This window comes from Pituophis catenifer, unplaced genomic scaffold (genome assembly GCF_029215685.1).
Source record: "Pituophis catenifer annectens isolate HBS135680 unplaced genomic scaffold, rPitCat1.0.hap2 SCAF_9, whole genome shotgun sequence".
NCBI classification, from domain to species: Eukaryota; Metazoa; Chordata; class Lepidosauria; order Squamata; family Colubridae; genus Pituophis; species Pituophis catenifer.
The window spans coordinates 24,552,193-24,577,370 of NW_027256889.1; the positions used below are offsets into that span (position 1 = coordinate 24,552,193).

Consider the following 25,178-nt stretch of genomic DNA (forward strand, 5'->3'; position numbering starts at 1 on the left):
AATCAAACTTCTACATTCTGCATCTATTTAATTGTACAATCTTTAATGTGTTCTATTTTTGAGTCACATTTTAGCAATAGTTTGTAGATAAGGCCCAACAAATGCTCCCAAGTTTCATGTTATGGTACAAGATTCTCAAATTCAGTTAGATACCTTAAAATATTCCCCATTATATCTGCAGTTCTTTAAATACTGTAGTATTTATTTGAAGATATTTAAGCCACTCAGGCACATGTGGCCATTATGAAATAAAAATCTGGAAAAAGGGGACATTTTAAATCAACTATTGCAGTTTAAACTTTGAGGTGCGTCAGAGACAAAATGGAAGATTTTTTGAATGATTACAAATATTGTCTGATTTTGTAGAGCTGTCACCTGAGCATTTTAGGCAAGGTTTGTCTCTGAAGATAGCTATGGCAACGCTATATGAATTTGGGTGAATTATCATATTTTTTTTTCTCTTTTTATCCTAGTGGTTTTCTTAGTAACAATATCATATTTCGATACTGTTGTTCTGTAAATGGTATTTCTTTTACATTGTACAGAGAAAAATATTACAGTGCTTCAGAATCAAGTAGTTAAATTCAAGGGAGATACAATGCAATTCCACATCAATGAAAAATCAGAGCATGAGTGAGACTTTCAAAAGGGCTCAAAAGGCTGTGCAGTTCGTCCTCGACTTCAGCCATTTGTTTAGTGAACATTCAAAGTTACAATGGCTCTGGAAAAAAGTGACTTACTGCCATATTTCACACGACTGTTGCAGCATCCCTGTGGTCACGTTACAAAAATTTAGATGTTTTGCAGCCAACATGTATTAATGACGGTTGCAGTGTCCTGGGGTCATGTGATCACCTTTCGCGACCTTCTGACAAGTTAACGGAGAAGCCAGATTCATTTAAGAGCCTTCTTACTAGCTTAACAAATGCAGTGATTCCCTTAACAACTGTGGCAAGACATGTTGTAAAATGAGGCAAAGCTCACTTAACAACTGTCTGGTTTAGCAATGGAAATTTGGACTTGCTTGTGGTCGTAAGTCAACTACTACTTGTATATTTTTTTCTGATTCTAATGGCTTAAGAACTTGCTTTAAGGCATGCTACTAAGAAGTGTAGCCTTTAGCTGCATTACTCCTTGGATAGAAGACTAATGACTAAACCAGAAACAAACTCTTTCTGAAACTCTTACTTGAGCATACTTGGTAATCAAGTATGCCTTCCCTACCATACCTATATAAATAATATCATTGGTGAAATCTGATTTTTTTTACTACCGGTTCTTTGGGCGTGGCTTGGTGGGTGTGGCTTGGTGGGTGTGGCAGGGGAAGGATACTGCAAAACCTCCATTCCCACTCCACTCCAGGGGAAGGATACTGCAAAATCCCCATTCCCACCCTACTCTGGGTCCAGGTATTTGCCGGTTCTCCGAACTACTCAAAATTTCTGCTGCCGGTTCTCCGAACTGCTCAAAATTTCCACTGCTGGTTCTCCAGAACTTGTCAGAACCTGCTGGATTTCACCCCTGAATAATATAAGGTAGAGAATTTCCAGTGTTGGGGGGAAGTACCCAACTGAAGGAAGGACCTTTCTCATAGTTAGCACCATCTTATAAGTTTCAATGTTAATGTGATATGTAACCTGTGGAAAAGCAATGACAATTGAGATACGGAGCAACCTTTAGTCTTTCTGAATTGATGGCTGTATAGGTCTAAGTAATACAGTTTTCTTTTTTTCATTCTATGTCAGCATAGTATTTGAATTAACTAGATTAAGGGGCAAAATAGTTTGACAAAGGACAAAATTACTGTTAGCAATTGTAGCCTAATTTTGTCTTTTAAGGCAATTGCTTTGCTGCTTGGGAGGAGAAAATTCTATGTTAATAGCTAATATAGGAAGTTTAGTTATATAACCAACTCCTGCCAGGTCAAAGCAGATTTGATGGATAGGTTCGTGCTATATAAAATCCATATTGGACATCTTGACATAGGAAATAAATTAGTGCTCATTTCAGTCTGATGCTCTCAAACATTCTAAAAGTTAATACTGCAAATAGGCTCTAATGAAAAAAATGTAAATCCCTCCGTGAATTTAATGGTGGAGTGCAGAAGAAGAATCTTTAAATTAGTGGATTTCCTCTGGCTTCATTAGAATCATTTCCAATTTAGCTTATGCTGATGAATCCATGTGCAATTGCTATGAAACTCTAGCACATTACTGCAGATTCTGAAGCTAGGGAGATATTTTAAAGTGCCTTCAATTAACCAAAAAACCTGACCTGTCCTCCCTTGTGACCATTTACAAAGTCTTTTCACTGCATCTTGACCTAATTAATTTTAGCAGTTTTTTTTTTTAAAAAAACTACAGATGCTTTTTCTGTTGTGAGTTTGCTTCTTTCTCATGCCTTCTACAGTGTAAAAAATATAGATACTGTATACATTATTTTTGTTTGTTTCATATATTACGATTGTCAACTAAATGTACATTTGAAAGACCTGATTACATTTTGTGTACTTATGCTAGCCAGTTCTCTAGATATCCTTAACAGAATTCCTATTTCTGCAAGCTATGATGCTCTGCATATTAAAGAATATTCATCAAAACTTCTTCAACCTGGACACTTTGAAAATTTAACTAATTGTAGATAATATATATATATATTTTAAAAAAGTTATGTATGAGGATAATTGTTCTTAAGTTAAGCAACTTAACTGCTATTCATTTCCCCATAGGATGATTTAGAGATAGTTTTTATTTTAAAAAAGAACTTGCTGTTTTACACCGCATGAGTGAAAATTCATGTAGTAATTGTTTTTGGACAATTTTGTTCCAAACAATAGACTGTGGGTGTGTTTGGCGGGAGAGAAGGCCAAAATAAAATCCACCACACACAATGGATCATAAGTCAGTGGGAATCATATCCACTTATGTTAGAATTGTTCTTGGCCTTAAGCCATTTCCCATTACCCCACTGCATAAAAAGATTGTAGGCATTCAAACTTTTAAATAAAGCAATCTTTTATTTCTCTCACTCTTCTATGCAAACTTTGAATGATATAGTTAACACAGTCATTTCTAAAAGTATCTTTGGTATTATTTTTGAGAAAGGGTGTTATCTGTTTACACAACTATGGAGATTCTCTGTCATCCAGGTCATGATTGTCTCAAAGATGCTTTCTCAAAAGGCAACTCGACTTCCTTTGTTTTCCCTTGACGATGTTTCGCTTCTCATCTAAGAAGCTTCATTGGTTGGGACAGGATAGTGGGGGGTGGGGGGGGATGGAAGGATCATCTTCCAATCCCCCTTCCCCCCCATCATCCTTCCATTGCTCCCACCCACCATCCTGCCAGAACTGATGAAACATTTTGGATGAGAAGCGAAACATCTTCAAGGGAAAACAAAGAAAGCACCTTTGGGATATCTCTTTACACCCACAACTCTAGGGTTACTTGCAAATATGATGTATTTCAAATTTGTTCCTTGCACTTTCAGCTGTGTCTTTTGACTCTGCAGTTGTGGTACAGTTGGAAGAGCTCATTCTTAAGGAAATATTGCTCACCAATATTACTTAGTTGAGGTAGTTGGGTTCTCCCCCCACCCACTTTAATCCAAACTAGAATATCATTCATGAGGACAAAGTAACCCAACAATATTTTCCGTACAGTTACAAAGGAAAGTCAATATTCTGCAATTTTTGGGAAGTAAAATTGTCATGTTTCTTTTTCAAATCCAGATCAATAATACGGTAGATGATGAGCTGACATCGGGTGAAATCCAGCAGGTTCTGACAGGTTCTGGAGAACCAGTAGTGGAAATTTTGAGTAGTTTGGAGAACTGGCAAATGCCACCTCTGGCTGGCCCCAGAGTGGGGTGGGAATGGAGATTTTGCAATATCCTTCCCCTGCCACGCCCACCAAGCCACACCATACCCACCAAGCCACGCCCACAGAACCAGTAGTAAAAAAAATTTGGATTTCACCACTGTCTGACATGTTTATTGAGTGAACAACTCTTGGCTTCTCCTCACCTTGTAAGTTAATATGTATCCTTTCATGGTTCAATTTGGAGCTAATAAGGGAAGGATATAATCTTTATCAGATTAAATTTACTCAGCAATTATAAAATATGCTAAAATATAGTTTGCTAGTTTTTGGTTTTCAGTATGGAAGCACCACCATTATTTTAACATGTGGTATGAATGTGAGGCAATCACCTTAGGTGAGTATGTGCTATTGTCTCATATATTTTTTCATATCTGTTGTTTATATATCTGTGGCTTTTATTCATTTGTTTATTTGCACCCCAAGTCACTGGTGGTGAGTTGGACAGCTATACCACTTCAATAAATAAATAAATATTGTAGTTTACTGGTTTAAGTGCTGGACTGCAGTCCACGTCTTAGCCAAAGAGGTTCATTAGGCAATTTAGGGTCGTTCACACTCATTCACCTACCTGAACTCATTTCATAGGGTGGTTGTTATGGGGGAAACGGGGAAGAATGACCACTATATATATTGCAGTAAGCTCCTGAAGAAAAACAACAATAAATGTAACAAATAATGTTTCATATGCAACTACATGATTGTGTTTTGCTAAACAAGTTTGGGTTACAATATATTTTGTGAATCCAGCTAGAGCGTTCATTGTGTTGTTGTGGAGAGGATTAAATAAAACCACTCCAAAATAGTATGACATTTGGTGTCCTTGCTGCTCTCCGAACTTTGTGGTTTTCTTGCAGACATTTCATTACCAAACTAGATAACATCATCAGTGTAAACTGATGACCCTTTCTCCTCAAGGGTTAGTTATGTGTGCTTTAGCTTTCAGGATGCTTCCTCGTTTAACATCAGTCCATATCCTTTATCTATTAGATTTGTATGCTGCTACAAACTGCTTTCAACAGTTCACACAATGTGTACCTGGAGTTCTTTGTATGTATACTTGCTTCTGAAGTTGCTACATTTGGCAGAAGGGGTTTCCCACAATAAACACTGACTTTATTTGGGGATCCCTCTACCTTGATTGCTCCTAATATGGTTCCTAAAGAAAAATGAATGTTTATCCTTTCCCTTCCCCCCTAAAAAAGTCCGTGCTAAGAATGTTTATAATTCTCTCAAAGGAATTAACTTGTTGGATTTAGAATGAATTTCCACTTGATCTTGATTTTCCATCTGAATGGAAAAAGTCAAGCCCAGACCCTTACAGAGAAGCTACAAATATCTTCTAAACCTGGATATATTTATATCCTCTTGAGGTTCAATCGCCACAACATATCTCTGCATTGGATTTAAGCTTTAAGCTGCACCAAATATTGCGAAATGTAGAATGGAACACCTGCTGCTATAAGTAGAAATTTGGGATATAAATTGAATACATAAATAAAAATAAATAAATTATTCATGTCAGAAAAAGCTGAAAGAAAAAGAAAAGCAGGGAAAAAAGAAGAATCATAGGAAGACACAGAGGGTGGTCTCCTATGAGTGACTACTTTTGGGCCAACCACAGTCTTTAGTTAATTATTTGTTTTCTTCTAGATTGTTCAGAAATTAATCCTTGAAAGACAACTTGTCTCTCCTGTCTATTGGTAATAAGATAAAGACTGCACACCAAAGCAAAATATTGAGATTTTTTTTAAAAGCTGATTTAGGATCCTCACTTCTATTTCCTCGTGTTTCCCTAGCAGGGTTGTGAAAGAGCTTTAGATTTGAAATTGTCTGGGAGATTGAATACAGCATCTTTGGATGCTCCTTTAAGAAGCCATGCCTTTTTCCAGGATTTCATGGCTGCTTGGGCCTACTGTCATTCTATGGAGGAGCCATACAATCTTGGAAACAGATGAGTCAGAGCATTATTCAAACAGTAATATTCAAAATGCATGATGATGTAACCACACACACACACACACACACACGTACAACAAGTCAGTACAGGTGAACTTAGAAGTTAAGGCAAACATATTATTTGAATGAGTCCTGCTGTGCTTAGCTGAGGATAACATAACATCTTCATTTGAAATAAGTTTGTCCTTGTCTTAGACCAAGGGTGAGGAACGATGGCCCCTTTATGACTTGTGGACTTCAATTCCCAGAATTCCTGAGTCAGCCAGCCATGCTGGCTCAGGAATTCTTGGAGTTGAAGTCTACAAATCATAAAGGGGCCATCGTTCCTCACCCCTGGTCTAAGACTAATAAAGGTATCTGAATTAAATCTGTGGAAGAGAAGGCAGGAAGTTCCTTGACAGATCATGGTAAAGACAAATGCTTGATAGAGAAGGATCTTCATGGCCTTGTGCAAGAAAAAGGAACATCAGGAAGTATATCTATAAAACATAAAAAATATGCCTTGAAGTGTACCAAGCAGAATAGGGAATAGGAATAGAATCAGACCTTACAAAACTCCTTGACCAACAAAATTGCTTTGTTCCAAGGTTTGATGGAATAAAATCTATGTTGTTGAAAGAGATTTGAGGAAGATCCTCTCTAGGTTCTTGCTTTGAAGCTTTATGGAACATTTTTATTTTAGTTTACAATTCACCATATACTATATATCTTTTAAAATATACCTTATCCACACCATCTTTACATTTAATATATTACTTGCTTTCTTTCCAGTTACCATAATGTCCACGGATGGGGGTTTTGCAGGAGGAAACAGTGATGCACAGCAGTGTCTTCAATCTTTCTGGCCTCGAGTCATGGATGAGATTCGAAACCTAACAGTGGTAAGATTTTTTTCGTTACCATCCCACAGAGAAATTGTTTATAGACCTCTTGCTAGCTATGTCCATGAGCATTTAGTGATTTTTCATGTTGTGCTTTTGAAGGAGAGAAAGTTCAGACTTTTTACAATGTTAATGACTCTAAAATTTAAAAAAAAACCTTATCTCCTCCATGAGTTGTTAGTTACTAGAGCAACTAGAGGGGGGAAATCACCCTTTTCTGATTTTGCAACAAGAGAAAAATGTTTATCAGCTACCTCTTTCTATATAAAATATATTCTCTAGATACTCCTAAGAAGGACTAGTAGATGTATTTCAATCAAAAAGTAATTGAACGCCATAAAAATCTTCCTGTCAGTGCTGGCATCTTCATCTGCCATTTTTCATTTAGTTCTTCACTGAAACAGTGTCATTAAAATATGGTATCATCCACATGCTTAGAAATATTAAAAATACTTTGCTCTTACCTTCAAGTCAGAAGAAGTTCCATAGTTCCATGTTGAGCAGTGTACTGTTTCAGCCATGGACAAGCATCCATTTCTATATATGGCTTTCTCTGGTTAAACATAACCCATTGAATGGTCTCCATTACAGAGCCATTTGGTCTTGAAAACCTGTCATTGCATCTTTTAGGAACGACTTCAGCGATATACTATTAAAACTCTAATGTTTGTAATCTCTAACTAGGTGAAACAATGCATCACAGAATAAAATTTTTTGAACCAAGTTACCTCAAATTTATCTATTTGTATTCCACCTTTACTATTTCTGCAAGTAACTCAAGGCAATGAAACACACACTTCACCTCCTATTTTCTCCACAACAACAATCCTGTGAGCTGAGTTAAGCTGAGAGAGAGTGACTGGCCTAAGGGCGCCCAGCTGGCTAAGGCAGGACTTGAACTCTGGGTTTCCAGCCTGGTGCCTTAACCACTAAACCAGACTGGCTCTCTATATAACAAGGATAATGGGGCCATTGACATTGAGATTAGCAGACTGACAAGCACAGATTTACGCATAGGCATCATACTGGCACCCCACTAACTAGTTGGCCAACTCAGAAGTTTGACTGGCATTACACCACTCCCAGCTGGCTAGTTTAGCTGCATTCTGACCTTTTTCAAGAAGATATTGGCATTCATTGACACCCAGGTTAATGCCCCCATCCCCACCCATCCTTAGCCTAGAAAAAGGAAAGTCAGTTCAGAGGGTGTGTAGATGAGTGGGAGAAGCAGGAGGTCCTTTATTTTTATTAGCATAGGAATTGTTGGCAGTCCAAATGTGTCAGGAAAATAGAATCCTAAGAGTCAAAATACCTTCACAAGTATAAATTGAAATTATTTGCTGACGATGTTGTACTAGCACTTGCTTAACCTGAGATTTTCTAAACTGTGTTGATATGCAATATTATAATTTGATTTAATGAATCAAAGAGGAAACTCAGATGTTGATATGGAAGTTGACAAAGGATGAAAGGCAATTTATATATTGATTAACAGATTTTAATATAAGAAGATATTTGCTTCCTGATTAGTAAACAATTGTTCTTAAATATTTTTTTAAAAAAAACCATCTACCATACTTTTCGGTGTATAAGACGCTCCGGAGTATAAGATGCACCTTATTTTTGAGGGAGGAAAATAAGAAAAAAAAATTCTGCTTGAGAGGCTCTCCATTTGCAGGCTCCAAAAGAGTGGGGGCCGACGGGTGGGTGGAGATACACCCAAATTTTCACCCACTTGGGGGGGGGGGGAGTGCATCTTATACGCCGAAAAATATGGTATTTGTTTTTTTAAAAAAACAAATGCAAAATTGTTTACTAAACTGGAAGCAAATAACAGATATTTCCCAGATAGAAGACTTTTACCTTGGTTAGGCACCCCTTCTGGAGGGGTTGCATAAATATATTTAAATTGATACACACAGAAAAATAAGTTTTCAATATACTGTATAATAATGAATGTTTAAACTTATTAAAGATCAGGACAAATCTAGGAAAAGACTACATCCAGAATTTTCCATTCTTGCTGTCTTACTGAATATCTAATTTTTTATGAAGAGGAAAATACCAAAACTAAAAGAGAGCAATTTCTTCAGCTTGTTAGATATTATTAACAGGAGAAAATTAACATCTTTCAAGTCTTTGCTATTCAGTGCTCTTCCACACTTAATTGATTTCATGCTGCCAAATAAATAGCACAGCAACAAAACAGTTATGAAAATAAGGCAGAATATTAGAAATCTAGCAATGACAGTTCCAGCATTCCCCGGTTACTGTTGTTAAGTGAATCACATGAGAAGACCTTTGTATGATCAGGACTTCTGACTTCTTACCAATTTCCCCATTGAAATTGATTGTGAGAAGCAGGCAGGGAAGGTCACAAATCGTAATCACATGACCACGGGACACCGTGATAGTTGGAAATATGATCATGTGATCCCAGGGGCACTGTGACTATTGGAACTTTGAGCACTGGTCATAAATGTCACTCGTTTCGCATCACCATAAGTTTGAATGGTTACTGAATGAGTTGTTAACTAAAAGTTACATGTATAGTCATAAAGATGGAACAGTGAGATTAAATTCTCATTGTTCCATCTTTATGACTATACATGTAGTGCAAAAAAATTTATTTATCTCAAATATTAAGCTTAGAATTAGTATAAAATATTTACTGCTGGCGCATTATTCCAATCAGGATTGCTGAAATAAGCAAGTCCTTTCTGTGAAATATTGGAAATGCAAAAGCAAATTGGTTCCTTGTTCCAATTTGTTACAAAGCCCAATAATACTAGAAATTAATTCATTCTGAGATATTTTTTATTAAACTTACTAAACCACACATTTCTTCCATTTTTAAAAAAACTGGTATTGTATATGTTCATATTCATACATATTTTATATGTTCTTTATAAAGTTGTAAAGTTGCTGTCCACACACACATTTAGAGTTCCAGTTTGGAGCAGACTGTACTGACAACTGGAACAACTAAATTTCCACTTGGCTTTGAGTGTTAGATGTTAAAGGACAATGATGGGGAAAGACAGCTAACTATATGGCCTTTCTAAAGACTTATGTTAAAAACTGGATTGGAAATGAGGTAAGTCCTTGTAGCTAGCATTTTAGTAGGGATCTTTTATACAGGTAAGCCCTAATTTATGGTCATTTAACAACCATTAGATTATTGTGATGGCTGGAACCATAGATTGGGCTCAGAAAGGATGTTCTACAATCTGGAAATTACTTTCAACCACCATTAAAAGTCCTCCCACCTGCAGTCACATGATTATGATCTGGGTGCTTGGCAACCTATTTGCACTTACAGCAAGTTGCCAAGCGTCCTGCTCCATTCCCCTAATGACCTGTGTGGTTGTTTAACAACCACAACTAGGAGAGCTGAGATTGCAGTCATTGAATGAAGCAGTCATTATGGGCATCTCATTAATGACCGCTCCATTCAACAACTGAGATTCCAGTTCCAGTTGTTGTCGTAAATCAAGGACTACTACCTCGGTTCCAAGTTGATTGGGTCATTGTCTTCTGTGCTGCTGACAGATTTGTGTAGGATGGGACTTTCTGTAGAGTTCTGCAGTTTCCGTCCCACGGCTTGAATATCGAACTCTTCAGAGGAAAAAAAGACAAGAAAAGCCAGGCTAGCATCTAATTGCAAGGAAGAGAACTAAATAATATCTATTAAATCCTCCTCCGCGAAGCACTACTGACTTTGTCAAGCTTTATTTAAAATGCTTGCGTGAGGCTAAAAATAAGCAATTGGAACTTTTCAACGTGGGGACTCTTAACAAGGCTTTGTAAGAGAATTGCATCTCCATATCATTAACTGTAGTCCAGTTTAATTGAACATCCCCCCCCCCCAGGAAAAAGCTGCTTTCATTTAAAAAAAAAATGAAATATTGAATCTCAGAACCAGGCACAAAACTAGCATGCTAACAAAAAAGCTTTTGTATTTTCATTTGACACTTGGAGCCCAGTATTTATTTATTATTTATTTATTTTGTCGCATTTCTATGCCGCCCAACTCCCAAGAGAACATAATGATCTTAAATGGACTTCAGAGGATGGTAGAGGACAGGAAAACCTGGAGGAACGTTGTCCATAGGGTCGCGATGGGTCGGACACAACTTCGCAACTAACAACAACAACAAAAAGAGAACATAAAAAGTAGAATTAATTACTCTGATTGCTTGGTTCCCAGAGGTTTACCACATGGAAGCTTTGAGATTTCAGCTACGCATGGTCAAGAGTTTTACTCTACAAGCTTCCAGGGAAGGGCAGTTTTTAAAAAAAATTTGGGCATTCTTATGTATGAAATAATGCATTATACTTTAATTAAGTACAATCTTGAATACTGAGCCCATAACCTTTCTGCTTAGGGTTATGGAAAAAAAATATTTACCACAAAAGAGGGGGGGGGGGCTCTTTATCTGCTGCTATGTTGCTTGTAACTACTGCTGAAATTACGTCTTGAATTTAGGTTGTGTGTGTGTTATAATCCTGTCTTCTGCTGTAGCTGTGCCAAGTGATCAGCAAGAGTACAGAAGTTCAGGTTTCCTTTCATTTGCAGTGACCTCAGTGTTCATTGTTGAGCTGTGTGTAATCCATACAAGAGATGTGCACTTAGTTGAATATTTGATCTGAGTGAGACAGGCATTCTTGGCAAGTGCTCTCAGGATGCTGCTGCGTTGAGAATAAGGGAACACCTTGTATTTCTTAGAACAATCGTTTTCTACTTTGTCTTGTTTTAGTGTTCTCTTGCAGACTGACTTGTCTTCCCTAGAAGCTCCTGAGGTTTCTTTTATGGGGCTGAGATTAGGTAGCACTTTCCCTGCTTCCTCTCACCTTGTAGTCACCTCATAGAAACGAGCATCCTGAAGGTCACAGACATCATCTTTGAGGGGGAGGGGGGAATCTTGTAATTGTTCTTTCAATTCAATATTTTCAGCTCAGGCATTTGTCAGACATGTGGCCTTCCACTCCCAAAATATTCTGCCACCGTAGCTGTTGCTGAAAAGTTGGTCCACGTGCCTGGGAAGTTCCCCGTTTGGGAGAAACTATGATTAACAGAAGAATCCCAGCCCCTGTTCTAAATGTCCCAACAACATGGAACCACCAGATTTGATTCGATTACTTGGGGGAAATATTGATGGGCTACACTGGATTAGCAATAACCAGAATTCTCACAACAGGTGCTTGATGGAGTTGCTGACAGAAGATGGTGTTATTTGTAGCCTCGTGGGTTTTTTGTTCGTTTGTCTGTTTTTGCTAGTGGAGCAAAGAACTGCCTTCCCCACCCATCCCAGATTTCAGAGCCCATGGAGAAGGCTCAGCTCAGGTGGTTCTGTCACACTTTGTCCTGCAGACCATAGTCTTTATGGCCCTCCCGCCCCCCAAGTGAATTGGAAGCTTTGGAAAGTACAAACTCTTGTTGCTCTCAAGAATGAGGAAATGCAGATATCTCTAGCTGATACTATTAAAACAGCCCTTTTAATTTCTAGGGCTGGATCAGGGTTCTAAATGGTTTTTTTAAAAAACCTACCTCATAGCTTAGGTTTTCTATGTCTCTTTAAAATGTCCAACACTCTAATATGACCTTCCCTACCTGTTAATTTTTACTGAAATGGTCCTTGTTAAAAACAAAAATGATAGGAACCAAGCTCTTCCTTCTGACACTCTTCTTGTATATATTTTCACCGCTAGATGCGAAGGCCAAGAATGGCTACAAATACAAGGTGATGGGAAGAATGGCTTTTAATCCCCTCCTAGAATACACATACTGTATGCAAAAGGAATAGGCACCTAAGCTGAGTTCAAACGGGCAAATACCCTTCTGATCCTACCCTCACTTTAGTTATTCTGGGAGTGGTTTAAAGAGGGAACTGAACTTTATTGTATTTTGACTGGTCTGTTTATTCTACTTAAGTGAGGTTTCTGCATTTTGAGTTGCCACAGTTGGGGGGAACATCCTAGCCATATGCCAATTACCTTGGTAATTATCAGCAAAAAAGCAGTTGCTTTTTCTGTGTACCCAATATTTACCCACAGACTTTTGGAATGTTTTTTCTTCTAACATTTAGGGGAAAAATGGGCAGAATGTTATTTGTTCAAGCATGGTTGACTCTATAGTATCAGACCTTGGGTTATGCTACATATTTTTATTCTGGGGAAAGGGAAAGATTGAAATTTTAATTGCACAGATTTATCTGTTAGACATGAAGGTTCCTGAGCTGGTACAGGGGCTTGAACGTTTTGGAGTTTATCTAATTTGGGGAAAGAATGACAAGGAATTGTCAAGAGAAGTTTGTTTAGCCCCTGTATATTTTAATAGATTTTAATGTAAAACAGACTTTGGGTTGAACATCCATGGAAACCATTACCAATCTATCTGGTTGTATATTTATCCAAGCATCTCTGGAGAGTTTGATTGTGTTGCAGCAAATCATGCTGTTGTTCTTTACAGTCCTGAGGTCCACTTGCCTAATTGTAACCATGGATCACTAACGAAAAAGAGTAATGAACAAGTTCTCCTCATAATATCTAGGGAAGGTTTGTGCAATATCCTGTACCATAACAGCTGGATAGTTGTTTCATCCTTTACTGATTGTAGGTTTTGGGGAATAATGTCAGGTTTCTCTTATGTTACTCTCTGCAGAAAGACTTCAGAGTTCAGGAGCTCCCATTGGCACGCATTAAGAAGATCATGAAACTAGATGAAGATGTGAAGGTAAAACATAGACTGGCTTGAACGGAAACTTAAGATGCAGCACAGGCTGCTGTGCTGATACTGCCAAATGAGGGTGGGCAATGGCAGCTGGGGAGAGGGGGGGGAGGGAGATAGGTGGGGGTACCAAGTAAAGATTATATTTTGGTTTGAAAAGAGTGAATTTCCATTTTAAAGTTGTTTGTCCATGTTTCACTTTTCCAGTTTGGTTTTCCACTTGTTTTCTGGAAAGGAAGGAGTTGCTTTCTCCTTATTTTCTCTCTCTCTGCATATATGTGCCAAAGGGAAAGGTCTGTGTTTGCAATATAGCAATAACGTTTAGGCTTACCCTATAAACTGCTTCACAGTGTTTTACAGTCCCCTCTAAGCGGTTTACAGATTGCTCCCAACAATCTGGGTCCTCATTTTACCCACCTCAGAGGGATGAAAGGCTGAGTTAACCTTGAGCCGGTTGAACTGCTGAACTGCTGGCAGCCGGCAGTCAGCAGAAGTAGCCTGCAGTACTGCATTCTAAATACTGTGCCACCACGGCTCATATAGCTGAAAAGCAATGTAGCACGCTAGGTGCATATGCTCTTGTTATATGTTATTAAAACTAGAACTATGGGCATTGTTTAAATCATAGCTTTCCTCCACATCTGAGGAATCGCTGGATGGAGCAGCAGTGCCATAATACAAGTGCCAGTACTGGTGAGATCCCCTAAGAAGTCTACAATAAGGGCATTTTTTGGTTGGTGCTGTTCCCAGCAACTGACATTCCATAGTAAACAAGTTTCTAATTGTAGATTGCCCTTGATATTCATTTCTGAATATGTGTAAACTTCTTTAAAACCTTCTAGTGTCCAACACACCTTGTAAAAGCCATACTTTACTTGATCTTACGCTTTAACCTGTAACAGCAAACTTAGTCCTCTTTCCCTTCCTTCTCTTGCTCTCTCTCCCTTTCTCTCCTCTTCTCCCTCCCGTTCTTAGTATCAGGATTAGGTTCCTCCAGGCTGACTGCAGTTCTCACAGAATGGGAACAGGGTCACTGAAACTGACACCTTGCAAAGGTGAAAATCCTCATTGGTTTGGAGCAGGGCACTTTTCAAATTGTTCCAGTTGATAAAAACAGATTCACCTGACAGGCACATTTGATAGTGATTTTTTTTTTTAAAAAAATCTTGGTCTCTGTGCTCCTCTTAACTTTCTTTGCAGATGACCTCATGGTTCATTGGAACAATTTATCCTCTTTTAGGTAGACATTGAATCTGGTTGCATGGACCATTGTTCAGACTTGCAGTAGAAACTGCAGCTTCTCTTCCTCAACAGGCTAAGGCTGCTGTTTGCCCTCTTCTTTTTGAGAATTGGCCAGGCTTTGTATATAGACGTAGCTGACTGGGAAGTAAGCCGTGTGTGAAATATTGTCCTATTTCTAAGGAATTACAGATTGAGTCAGGATTGATTTCAAAGGCTGCACATGTTTAATGTCTACTCTTCAGTGCAAAGCTAGAATTCTTCAAAGAGGTTCCTGAAAACAGGTTTCTTAAAATACCATCTTAAAACCTGAGGGATCAACATTTAGTCCATTATTTCATTAAAAATAAAAGCTTCTGTGACCACTTAAAAATAATGGACAACAGAGTTTTTTTTAATGAGAACACATAAAAAATCTTAGATGTTTAGTACAACCTTTGAAGGAACTTTACTCATTAGAGAAAATGCTTCTTCTGAAAAGCATCTGAAAACAAGGTTCACCATGCTTTATACTGCAGAATGGTGGTATTACTTCATAAGTATATTTCACTGATTAAAATTCCAGGATCAAGATGCTTTTATATGACAGCATTATTTGGACTGTACTCGGGATTGTAGCCTGAGAAGAACAGGAAGTTCACTGAGGCCAGCAGTGCAATCAAAATTAAGAGAGACATTTCCTGTGTGAGAGAGGAAAAAGCTGGCTAGTCTTTGCCAAAGGCTTAGAATATGCCATGCTTGTTCTTATTTGGAAATTGTGGAGAATATTTGTAGCTCGGGTTGTAGATTTAAGCAGAGGTTTGTCCTCTGAGCTTGCTACTTGGCTCCTGGACATTTAGTTACCAAACTAGGTGACAATCACAAGACCAACCAACCCCCCAGGACCTATATAAACGAAGAAGACACTTCAGCCAAAATCCCACTGAAGGTATTATCTAGTTTGTAAGGGCAGAGATTTGTCCGGGAGTCAAGGACAAACCTCTGCCTGCCTGCCTGCCTGCCTGCCTGCCTGCCTGCCTGCCTGCCTGCCTGCTTTCTTTCCTTCCTTCCTTCCTTCCTTCCTTCCTTCCTTCCTTCCTTCCTTCCTTCCTTCCTTCCTTCCTTCCTATTTAGGCATAGCATAATGCTGTATGCTTGTTCTTAAATGGCAAGACATACACATTGGTCTTCTCTGTCACTTTCTTGGGCTCAAGGTGAGGCCCCAGAGGTGACACCCTTTCATATTTGTATCCCTTGAAGTTCAAAATCTTGAATTCTCTGGCTGGAAAATGGCATGTTTCAATCCTAACACATCTGGAAGGCAACCTTTGACAAGGTGGCAAAACCTGGGGAATTTCCAAGTAAAAATTTCAATTAATCCAAAACACTCAGCAAGTAGCCTCGAAGTAACCTCTAATTCCGTCTATCCGACCTTTTGGGGTTGCTGTGAGGACCACAGGGATAACTTCCATATGCATCATTCTGATCTTCTTGGAAGATAAAGTAGTTTATACTTCATTTTCCAAGATAAGTAAGTTGTAATAGCTTTCACTCATCTCAAAGAAAGCTTTGTTTTTTGGGGAGTGGGGTGGGATGGCGGTAATGCAGGGTCCTGTAATTGTCTTGTTTTAATACAGTCAGTAGGTTAAATGCTCCTTCATTCCTCTAGATGATCAGTGCAGAAGCTCCTGTTCTGTTCGCCAAGGCTGCTCAGATATTCATCACGGAGTTGACACTACGAGCTTGGATACACACAGAAGACAACAAACGCAGGACTTTGCAGGTAAAGGACTGCTTATCATCCTGACTTTATGCTGTCTCCTCTACTTTTGGGGTGGGAGCCTAGATTAGAGCAAGAATAGATTGAAGCAAGATCTTTATTAGTCAGTCTTGGTATGTAAATGCCTGATGATAGCATCTCCCTCGCAAAGCCAGTTGACAGTAAGAAGCATCTAACAGGGGCTTAACTCTTCTTTCAGTTTCTATTTCTAGGTCTCTGCAGACACATGTCCAGCATCCCACAAGGGGAAAGGATGGAGCAGTGGCGACCAGCTATGTCTTTTTTGAGCATTGGCTTCAATATTCATTTAGGGGCATATTTGAAAGAAACATCAAATTGGTCTAGAAGAGGCATAGGTGTCATTTTTGTACTAGAAGGAGGATTCCTTCCTTCCTTCCTTCCTTCCTTCCTTCCTTCCTTCCTCCCTCCCTCCCTCCCTCCCTCCCTCCCTCCCTCCCTCCCTCCCCCCCCTTGTTTTTACTAGAAAACCTGTCTATCCTCCTGCCTTCTGATTTTTATACACTTTAAATTTTGCTGCATTATACGCTGATTCACTTGCTCACTTCCTGAATATCTCTCTTCCCACTTTTTCTCCTCACCCCTTGTGCTTCCCAAACATGTTCACCACTTAGCCTGTGCCTCTTTTTTGTTTTATCTAACTGATAGCAGAGCACTGAAGGCACCTGGTTACTACTTGCTCCTCTGCCCCAAAAACTTCTAGCACTTTGCAAGTCAGCAAACAATTACAGGAGAAGAGGAAAAAGCCCACATTCCAATATGTCACCATTCCAGCAGTCCTGGTGGACTATTTTAGCTCAGCAAATCTTGCAAGCCAGCAAGTTGACAATCCTCTCCTTTTTTTTCTTTTAACCAGCATACTCAAATTTGCTTCTCTCGAGCTAGATTGTGAAACATGTTGCAGAATGGGTGGTGTTCAATGCATGGTTTTCAACCTTGGCAACTTTAAGCTGTGTGAACTTCAACTCCCAGAATTCCCCAGCATGCTGGTTGGGAAATTCTAGGAGTTGAAGTTCACACGTCTTAAAAGTTTAAAGAATACTGGTCTGTTTCATGCCACAAATTTAGGAAGACCTTGCTTTCCCCTACCTTTGAAGTGGGTAAGATTGATATTGTATCATAACCATGGGCATCGGCAGTGGGTATTTCAAATGTCTCTTGTTCCCATATTTTGCCTTTCCCAAGAGTTTGTAACTATAAGTGTTGGTATTTTGGAATAGAACAAGGGTGGGCTATCTTAGCCCCCCTTTTGTGGCACAATAACCTGTTTGTTGAAAACTGACAGCACAGTTTATCATGCTTGAAAACTGCATAGAAATTGTATTAACAGGCTTGAAGATTAATTAATTACAGTTAAGAGCAAAGAATTCCAATGCTTGAAGTAGTCCATGCTGTCTTGCAAAATATTAGCTGGCCACCCTAACATTGCCTATTCCTTGTATAAAGGGAAAAATGAAAACTGAGATCCTCGAGCTCTGTGTTTCATACAGGGGAAAACGAAGCATTCAGAACTTTAATTAAAAGTAGATGAGAAATAACTTTAATGGCCATTTTTCTTAGTGGGCAATTTACAGCATTCATTCATTTTGGAATTATTAGCGGTGTTATTGCTAAGCCCTTAACTGCTTAATAAATGTCATGCAGATTATAAAAGATAACACAGTCTCACAATCTACCAGCCACAACACAGAGGCAGCAGGAAGAAGACGGCAGTATTGGAGCAGAAATGCCTTCTCTGGCCATTGCGTGGAGTCAGCTTGTTTAATTTTGAAATAGTTGTTCTTTCTGACTAGAAAGGGTAAAGCCAACTCTCTGCAGTTATTTCCTGCTCTGGCTAGTGGATGAAGGCAGGTTGTCCCAAAGGTGCTTTTTCAAAAGGCAACTGGACTTTTCCAGAAAACCCAGTTGCCTCTTGAAAAAGCACCTTTGGGACAACCATGGCCTGGATGACCGAGAATCTCCATGGACATGAGGGCAGGTTGATCTCCCCTTTGCCATGGGAGAGCCTTCACACCTCCAGTTCTAGATCAAGTGTAGTGGTCCAGCATGCTGTGGAAAAGAGACGGGGTTTTTAAATTACCCAGGGTCACTTTGAGGTAAGGTAGGCGGCCTATAAGTTTTACAAACAAATAACATCTACGTGACACAAGTAGTCCTCGACTTACAGTAATGGACCCTGCCCATTACAGTTGTACGTTATGATGGTCATAAAACATCCACATGATCCACATGATCCACCTGTTTTTTTGTTTTTTTTTTACCTTTTTTGCAATAGTTAAGAGAATACCACAGTTGTTAAGCAAACCGATTTTTCTCTATGGCTGATTTTGCCAAAAACTGCAAGTAAATGTCAGTTTTCAGCACTAACATCATAAAAAGTGGTCATGGGACAGTAGGGCCCTTTAAACAGCTGTAAATGCGAGTCAGTTTCCCAAAATGCGGTCACATGATCATGGGGGAGCAGCCTTCACAACTTCAGAACTCTGCTTTAAATACCTTTCGGGAGGTCTGTCGTGACTTCAGTGGTTAAGCAACTGGTCGCAAGTTGAGGACTACTTGTACTGAATGCAATTGAAAATGTTTCATATCTTTGGGATTAAGTAACTTTGCATAATGCAAAGTGTTTGCATTTATTGATCTTGCAGAGCAATACATGAAAAACATCAGAGAGCGTTCAGGTAAGTCAACGCCCATTTTCCTGTCAAATGTTTTAGTGTATCTTTAGGTTGTTAAGATTTTATGTCACCATCTTCATCACCTATTGTTCTCTTTACCTTTCCTGCTAAGCTGATTAAGGCCAGTGTCAACAGCGTTTGTTCAGCTAGAGTTACAGAAACCAGATGTTACTTGTGCTTTCTTTTTTGTTACAGAGAAATGATATTGCTATGGCCATCACGAAGTTTGATCAGTTCGACTTTCTCATTGACATCGTTCCAAGGGATGAACTTAAACCTCCAAAGCGACAGGTGAGGGCAAAAGAGAATCTGTGCATGTGTGTTCTCTTTATATGTCTGTAACCTGGACCTGATCAGTCCAGAAGGAACATTCTTTGTTCGCCCTTCATGATGAAGTAACATGCCCAAATCAGATTAACTGTAACTTTGTGATGTTATCGTGGTCAGTGGAAATTAATGAGAGACAAAAAGGCTTTTCTTCTTGCTTAAAACTTGAGCAAAACAGATCAGCACAGACCAAAATGTAATTTTATCCATGGAAAAGAACGTGGGGACTGTTCTATGCCTCGGAAAGTTCTTTCTCCTCCCAAGATGTGTAAATATTATGTGTAAACCAAGCTAAATTCCTGTCTTGATAGTACTCGGGTTCCATTTTATTTCTGTACCATATTATGGGACATTAAGTGGATTTATATCTTATTCCCCAGACAAAAGCCCCCTGGAGCAAATCACAGATCCATTTGCAATCTAAAAAGACAGCATACCAGAGATAAAAGATGCAAATACCAATAGAAGGTCCTCACAGTGAAACTAACATTGATGGCCAGAGACGATTTTTTTTCTGGCCAACTGAAATGGAAGCAGTTCAAACAGAGGAAGAACTCCAAATTTTGGGTCCGTCAGCTGCACAGGGGTGTAAACCTGCTTCTTCTTCAGTTATCCTTCTTCTGAAAGCCACTGAACCGGGCTCCTCTGAAGGTTTGAAGGCAGCCTTGTATTCTTTCTCTGTTGCTGTGCAGTTCGATAGACTAGATTAGGGTTCAGCTCCAGCAAACTAGTGAAGTGAGCTTCTGGGTATATGAAGAGTTCATTGTTATATGAAAGTCTTAATTCCCCATGTGGGTTTGTAGTCCAGAGGGCACTTTTAGCCATGCCCTTGGCTAGTCACCCGTGGAGCTGCCAAATACGTTACTAGCATTAGTCAGTCAGGATTGTACAATGCCCAGATTTATCTGCAGGATTCAGTTGGACTTCAGCTTGTTGAATACAGTTTGAACTTCAGCTGGCCTGAATGCCTGCCAAACTTTACATTCGGTCTTGGGAATGGAACAGCTTATTCCTCCAGCTTTGGCAGTCGTCCTCTTTTTAGATGTGTGTATATAGCAAGCATGATTATGTTTAGTCTGCCAGTTGAATTTAATATAGTTTCTTCTCCAGAATCCTCCATTTATTTATTTATTTTGCTCTCATCTCGATGTAACGTGGTATTACTGCTGTTTTTGACTCAGATAATTGAACGTTTTAGGAATTGTGTAAAGCATTTAGCAGCTTGAGGATAAATTTGCCATGCAGTGTGTGCCCTCCCTGACTTGGACTCACAACTGGGTCGGTCGTTGATTGCCTACCCAGCAGGTTTCCGTTACATAAGTAATAACCTGTGCACGATGTCACAGGTTTCTGCCTTGTGCATAGAAACAGGACACATTTTCCAATTGGCCATTTGGAGCTTTTGTATATTTCCTGGTCAAAAAAAAACCTTGTCCAGTTGACTGGACAGATGGTAGCCAGAGAATTAGAAAGGTAACTTAGTCTGTGCCTGCTTGAACTGAGAATTATGCTGATGGGGAGCCACCATCTTCCTTAGAACTCCTTAGAACAGGGGTCTCCAACCTTGGCAACTTTAAGCCTGGTGGACTTCAACTCCCAGAATGCCCCAGCCAGCTTTGGGAGTTGAAGTCCACCAGGCTTAAAGTTGCCAAGGTTGGAGACCCCTGCCTTAGAACGTCTTCCAGCACATTTGACATGGAATCAGCCAACATGTACAAATACCATGGTTTTCTTGCACCAAGGAATCCATCATCCTGGGAGAGTCCCATTGTGAATCTATCCGGGCAGTTGTTGCCCCTGTAAACATCCTTGACTGGAAGCTGTGCAGGCTCAAAGAGGCTTTCAGTCGGATGTTTACAGCGGCAGGCTGCCACAATCCTCCTGAAACAGAATGGGTTCGAATTGAAAAGTTGCCCTTGGCTGACAACCTGGCTAGAGAAGGTTCCAGGCTTGGAATCTAATCAGCCACTGCTTTCTGCTAAACCAGACTTAGAATACAGAAGAATATTGGGCGGTTAAAACCTCTGCAAATGTTCTTTTAACTATAATGGTGATAGCATTTAGCGTTCTTGTAATCTACCTCCAGAGACCTCGAGATAATGTATGTGGTCCCTTTCGTAAAACATGCTTTCTTATGGCAGTGGTGATATGTTTGGAAGACCTCCAGAGAGGAGTTTGCCTGATAGCAAGGACGTCTGACTCACAAGAACAACAAATAAAACACGCTTCTTCCTCCTATATTAGGTCGCTGAAGTACAAAAATGCCTGGGAAAATTGGGGAACTAGGAGTGGGGTTGTGGTTGTGGGAGGATTGGGGGTGGGGTGGGGGAGGAAGGAACCTGTGAGCTTTACTGTTGTACTGAAAACAAATTCTTGAACTTCTAAATGTACTCGGAAAAGACCCAGTTCTGGAATCCTAATCATATGTCTGGCTCTTCAGCCACTGCTTTATATTCCGAGTCTTGATGTTCATACAGAAAACCAGGCAGATCTTTTAAGCCTGAAGTTTGCAGCCTGTCCTTTATCTAAGACAGGGATGTCAAACGCGCATCGTCACGTCGTCGTCACATGACGTATCGCGACATTTTTTCCCTCTTCACTAAATTGGGCGTGGCGAGCATGTGACTCATCTGGCCTGCGGGCCGCGAGTTTGACACCCCTGATCTAAGACATTCCATGGAGAAGCTTCACCCCCTGTTTTGGGGAAGTTGACTTTTCAGGATTGCGGAGAGAACAGCTTAGAACAGCCACCGAAACACAGTCCCATGTCTGTACATCAGCTTCCACTTGTGACATTCAGTGACTACAGAGAAGCCTTGTCCAAATGTTATTCCTGCTGGTATAGCAAGTATAAGCCTGGAATTTTTGTAGGGAGGCTGTAAAAAGGACACTGAAACTAGTATAGTGTTCGCTCTCCATGGTTTTAAATCTCCCCTTAATCTCTCCTTAAGAACAAGGCAGACCTTTCCAGCTGGAGGATCAGAAGAGAAGGGATGTATGGCTTTGCAGAAATATCTACATAACAAATACATTTGCAGTGTCCCTCAAGAGGCCTCACTTTGGAAGTGGAGAACCTGCAATCTTCCAGATGTTATTCAGCTGCTGTTCTCAGCCTCCCCAGCTTGGATGGCAGGGGAAGGAGATCATGGAAGGTTTCCACCCTTGCTATATGGTGTTTTTTATTTTATACTGTCCCTCTCACAAAAAAAAAAAAAAAAAAAAAAAATCAGGAGACGCACTGATGTTCCAAAGCACCCTGTTAATGAAAAGGGCTGACTGCAAGCCCTCGTTTCTGAACATTGACCACAGTATACAGGTAGTCCTCGACTTACAACAATTCACTTAATGGCCATTCAAAGTTACAATAGCACTTAATGCACTGTTTCACACTTAATGACCATTGCAGCATCCCCATGGTCACATGATTTAGATTTGGATGCTTGACAACTGATTCACATTTATGATGCTTGCAGTGTCCCGGGGTCTTCTTGCAACCTTCTGAAAAGCAAAGTCAATTAGGAGACCAGATTCACTTAACATCCGTGTCGCTAATTTTAACAGCTGCAGTGATTCAGTTAACGAATGTGGCCATAAAAAAAAAATCGTAAAATGGGGCAGGACTCGCTTAACAAATTTCTCACTTAACGACAATAAATTTTGTGCTCTGTTGTGGTCGTACGTTGAGGACTACCTGTACTTCAAAAGCATTGCAAGTTTGCCAGTCATGTAGGGTTCCTAAAGGATCCAGGTGTGCCACAACAAAGGGGGAAGGGAGCAAATTTTCTTCCAACACTTGCACTGTAGGAACGTTCCCAGCAGCAGGGTGGATAGCAGCGCTCTGACGTCTGTTCCACTTTCTCTCCTTGGTAAATGCCAAGATAGGTTTGCTTTGGTTTCAGAGAAGCCTTGACAACAAATATAGAACAAGCAAGGCACTGTTTTATATCTGTCCTCCTCCTGTTGTCCCTTGAGGCCACGTGTGGGAATGACTGCAGTTTCAAGGGTTACCGGACTCCAGATTTCACGAACAGATTCAAGTAATCTCTGTGGCTTTGAATAGATGGCATTCTTGGCTTATTTTTTTTTTAAAAGAACATGCATCATTATTGATACAACAAATATGAGGCCTTATGGAGCAGCAATAAGGTATCCGTACTGAGTAAACAAAGGGAGAAAGATAACAGACGTACAAAATGAAAAAAGGAAAGAAAAAAGGAATAGACATCCATTAACTTTAGGTCTGCATACGGACTGACTTGAGACCTTGAATAAGAGGAACAGAAAGACACATCCTTATTCCCAAATCTTCCAGGAAGCTTTAGTGGATGTATCAGTGTTTCTTTTTCTTTGTGGACATTTATACAACTTATGAAACTACTGCAGACCACTTTAAATTGGCCCATAGCAACATTTTAAAGTTAATGTTTTCTGACTATTTTGTGTTTCGAGATAATCTTTTGTAGCCATTTGGAGAATCCAGCAATCACAATTATAGCTACATAAAGAGAGTAATGAAGTGTTTTGTATCTCTGCAATGGGTTAGATTGAAGAAACAGATTTAATGAAGCCAACTTTGAATGCTTGTGGATATCTTGTTTTTTTTATTTATTTTCGTTTTTCTTTTTATTGCACTGAGCTCTACAAATACGTTGGCCCATTATGGCACTGCCTTATCATGTTTTTACCATGTTCCTGAGTCATACATTGCAGAACTCTGGTCGACAATCATACTGCAATCAAGTAGTTGCGTTTGGATTCTCATTTTGGCAGCCCTAGTCTACTTCTGCTGCTGCTTCTTTTCAGCCTGTCATTCCCTTAATAGGCACTCTGCTAGTCAAGTTTTAGTTTGGAAACAAAATAGAGCTGCTTAAAATTAAAATAAGGAGCTTCCACATACCAGTTGAGTCCTTATTGTACAAAAATATATCAAGTATCCACATTGGAATCTTGGGGAAGAAAAATTAAAAGTTTCTCGTGGATCTGTGAGTTTTCAAGATGTTGAGAACAATCTTGCAGTATTGCAGGAGGAAATGGGGAGATGAAATATATAAAGAACACTTGGATTGCTTGATATATTGAAGGGAACAGTCAAGATTGGGGAAATCTCTTTTCCTGTAGTTTTTTTTTTAAAAATAACCCTCTTCCAGTCATTATGTAAAGGATCTTCCTGCAGCTTGGTGTCCTCCAGGTGGTGTTAAGCTACATTTTTCCATATTGTGCTAAATGCAGCGATTTGTCAAGCACAATCATCCATACTTGCATGCATTGACCTTTAAAATCTTGAGCCTTCTAGCATAGTCTCGCTTAAGAGAGCCCTGATGGTTTTCCTGCTGGATCTTTCTCATCATAGTTGCCTCTTTCAGGGTGAACAGAGCCCTAACCGCCATGTCTAAGGGTGCCCTGAAAAATGCAAGAAGCCAATTATGTCGGCTTCCTTCTTTTCCAGTTCACTGACCAAACAGGAATTTGTCCGGTGCTCATGTCTTGTAGGGACATGAATCTGGTTTTAGATAAAAGGGAAGAGGAGCGACTCTCATCAGCTTCCATTCTGTCTGGACAACGGCTTCCAACTCTTCTGAAGTCAGCCAGGGATTTTCTTTCCCAGAAAGATTTTTCTCCCACCCTGTAGGTCCAGGGTCAGCTGCTTTGACGCAGGCCAGTGACTTTGCACAAGAGGCCCTTATGTGTTATTGATGGAATTCATTCTTGGCA

The 25,178-nt window shown here is 39.6% G+C and overlaps 1 protein-coding gene across 3 annotated transcripts in view; it reads left to right on the plus strand.

Annotated features, from left to right (window-relative positions):
- NFYC (nuclear transcription factor Y subunit gamma) overlaps positions 1-25,178 on the plus strand; it is a 57,796-nt gene that overhangs the window by 24,018 nt on the left and 8,600 nt on the right. For all 3 annotated transcript variants that reach the window (XM_070949332.1, XM_070949331.1, XM_070949330.1), the window contains exons 2-5: positions 6,609-6,718; positions 13,383-13,454; positions 16,336-16,449; positions 19,335-19,430. In XM_070949332.1, coding sequence (XP_070805433.1) covers positions 6,617-6,718; positions 13,383-13,454; positions 16,336-16,449; positions 19,335-19,430 — 384 coding nt within the window. In that variant the 5' untranslated portion in view covers positions 6,609-6,616. The remainder of the gene's footprint in view (positions 1-6,608; positions 6,719-13,382; positions 13,455-16,335; positions 16,450-19,334; positions 19,431-25,178) is intronic.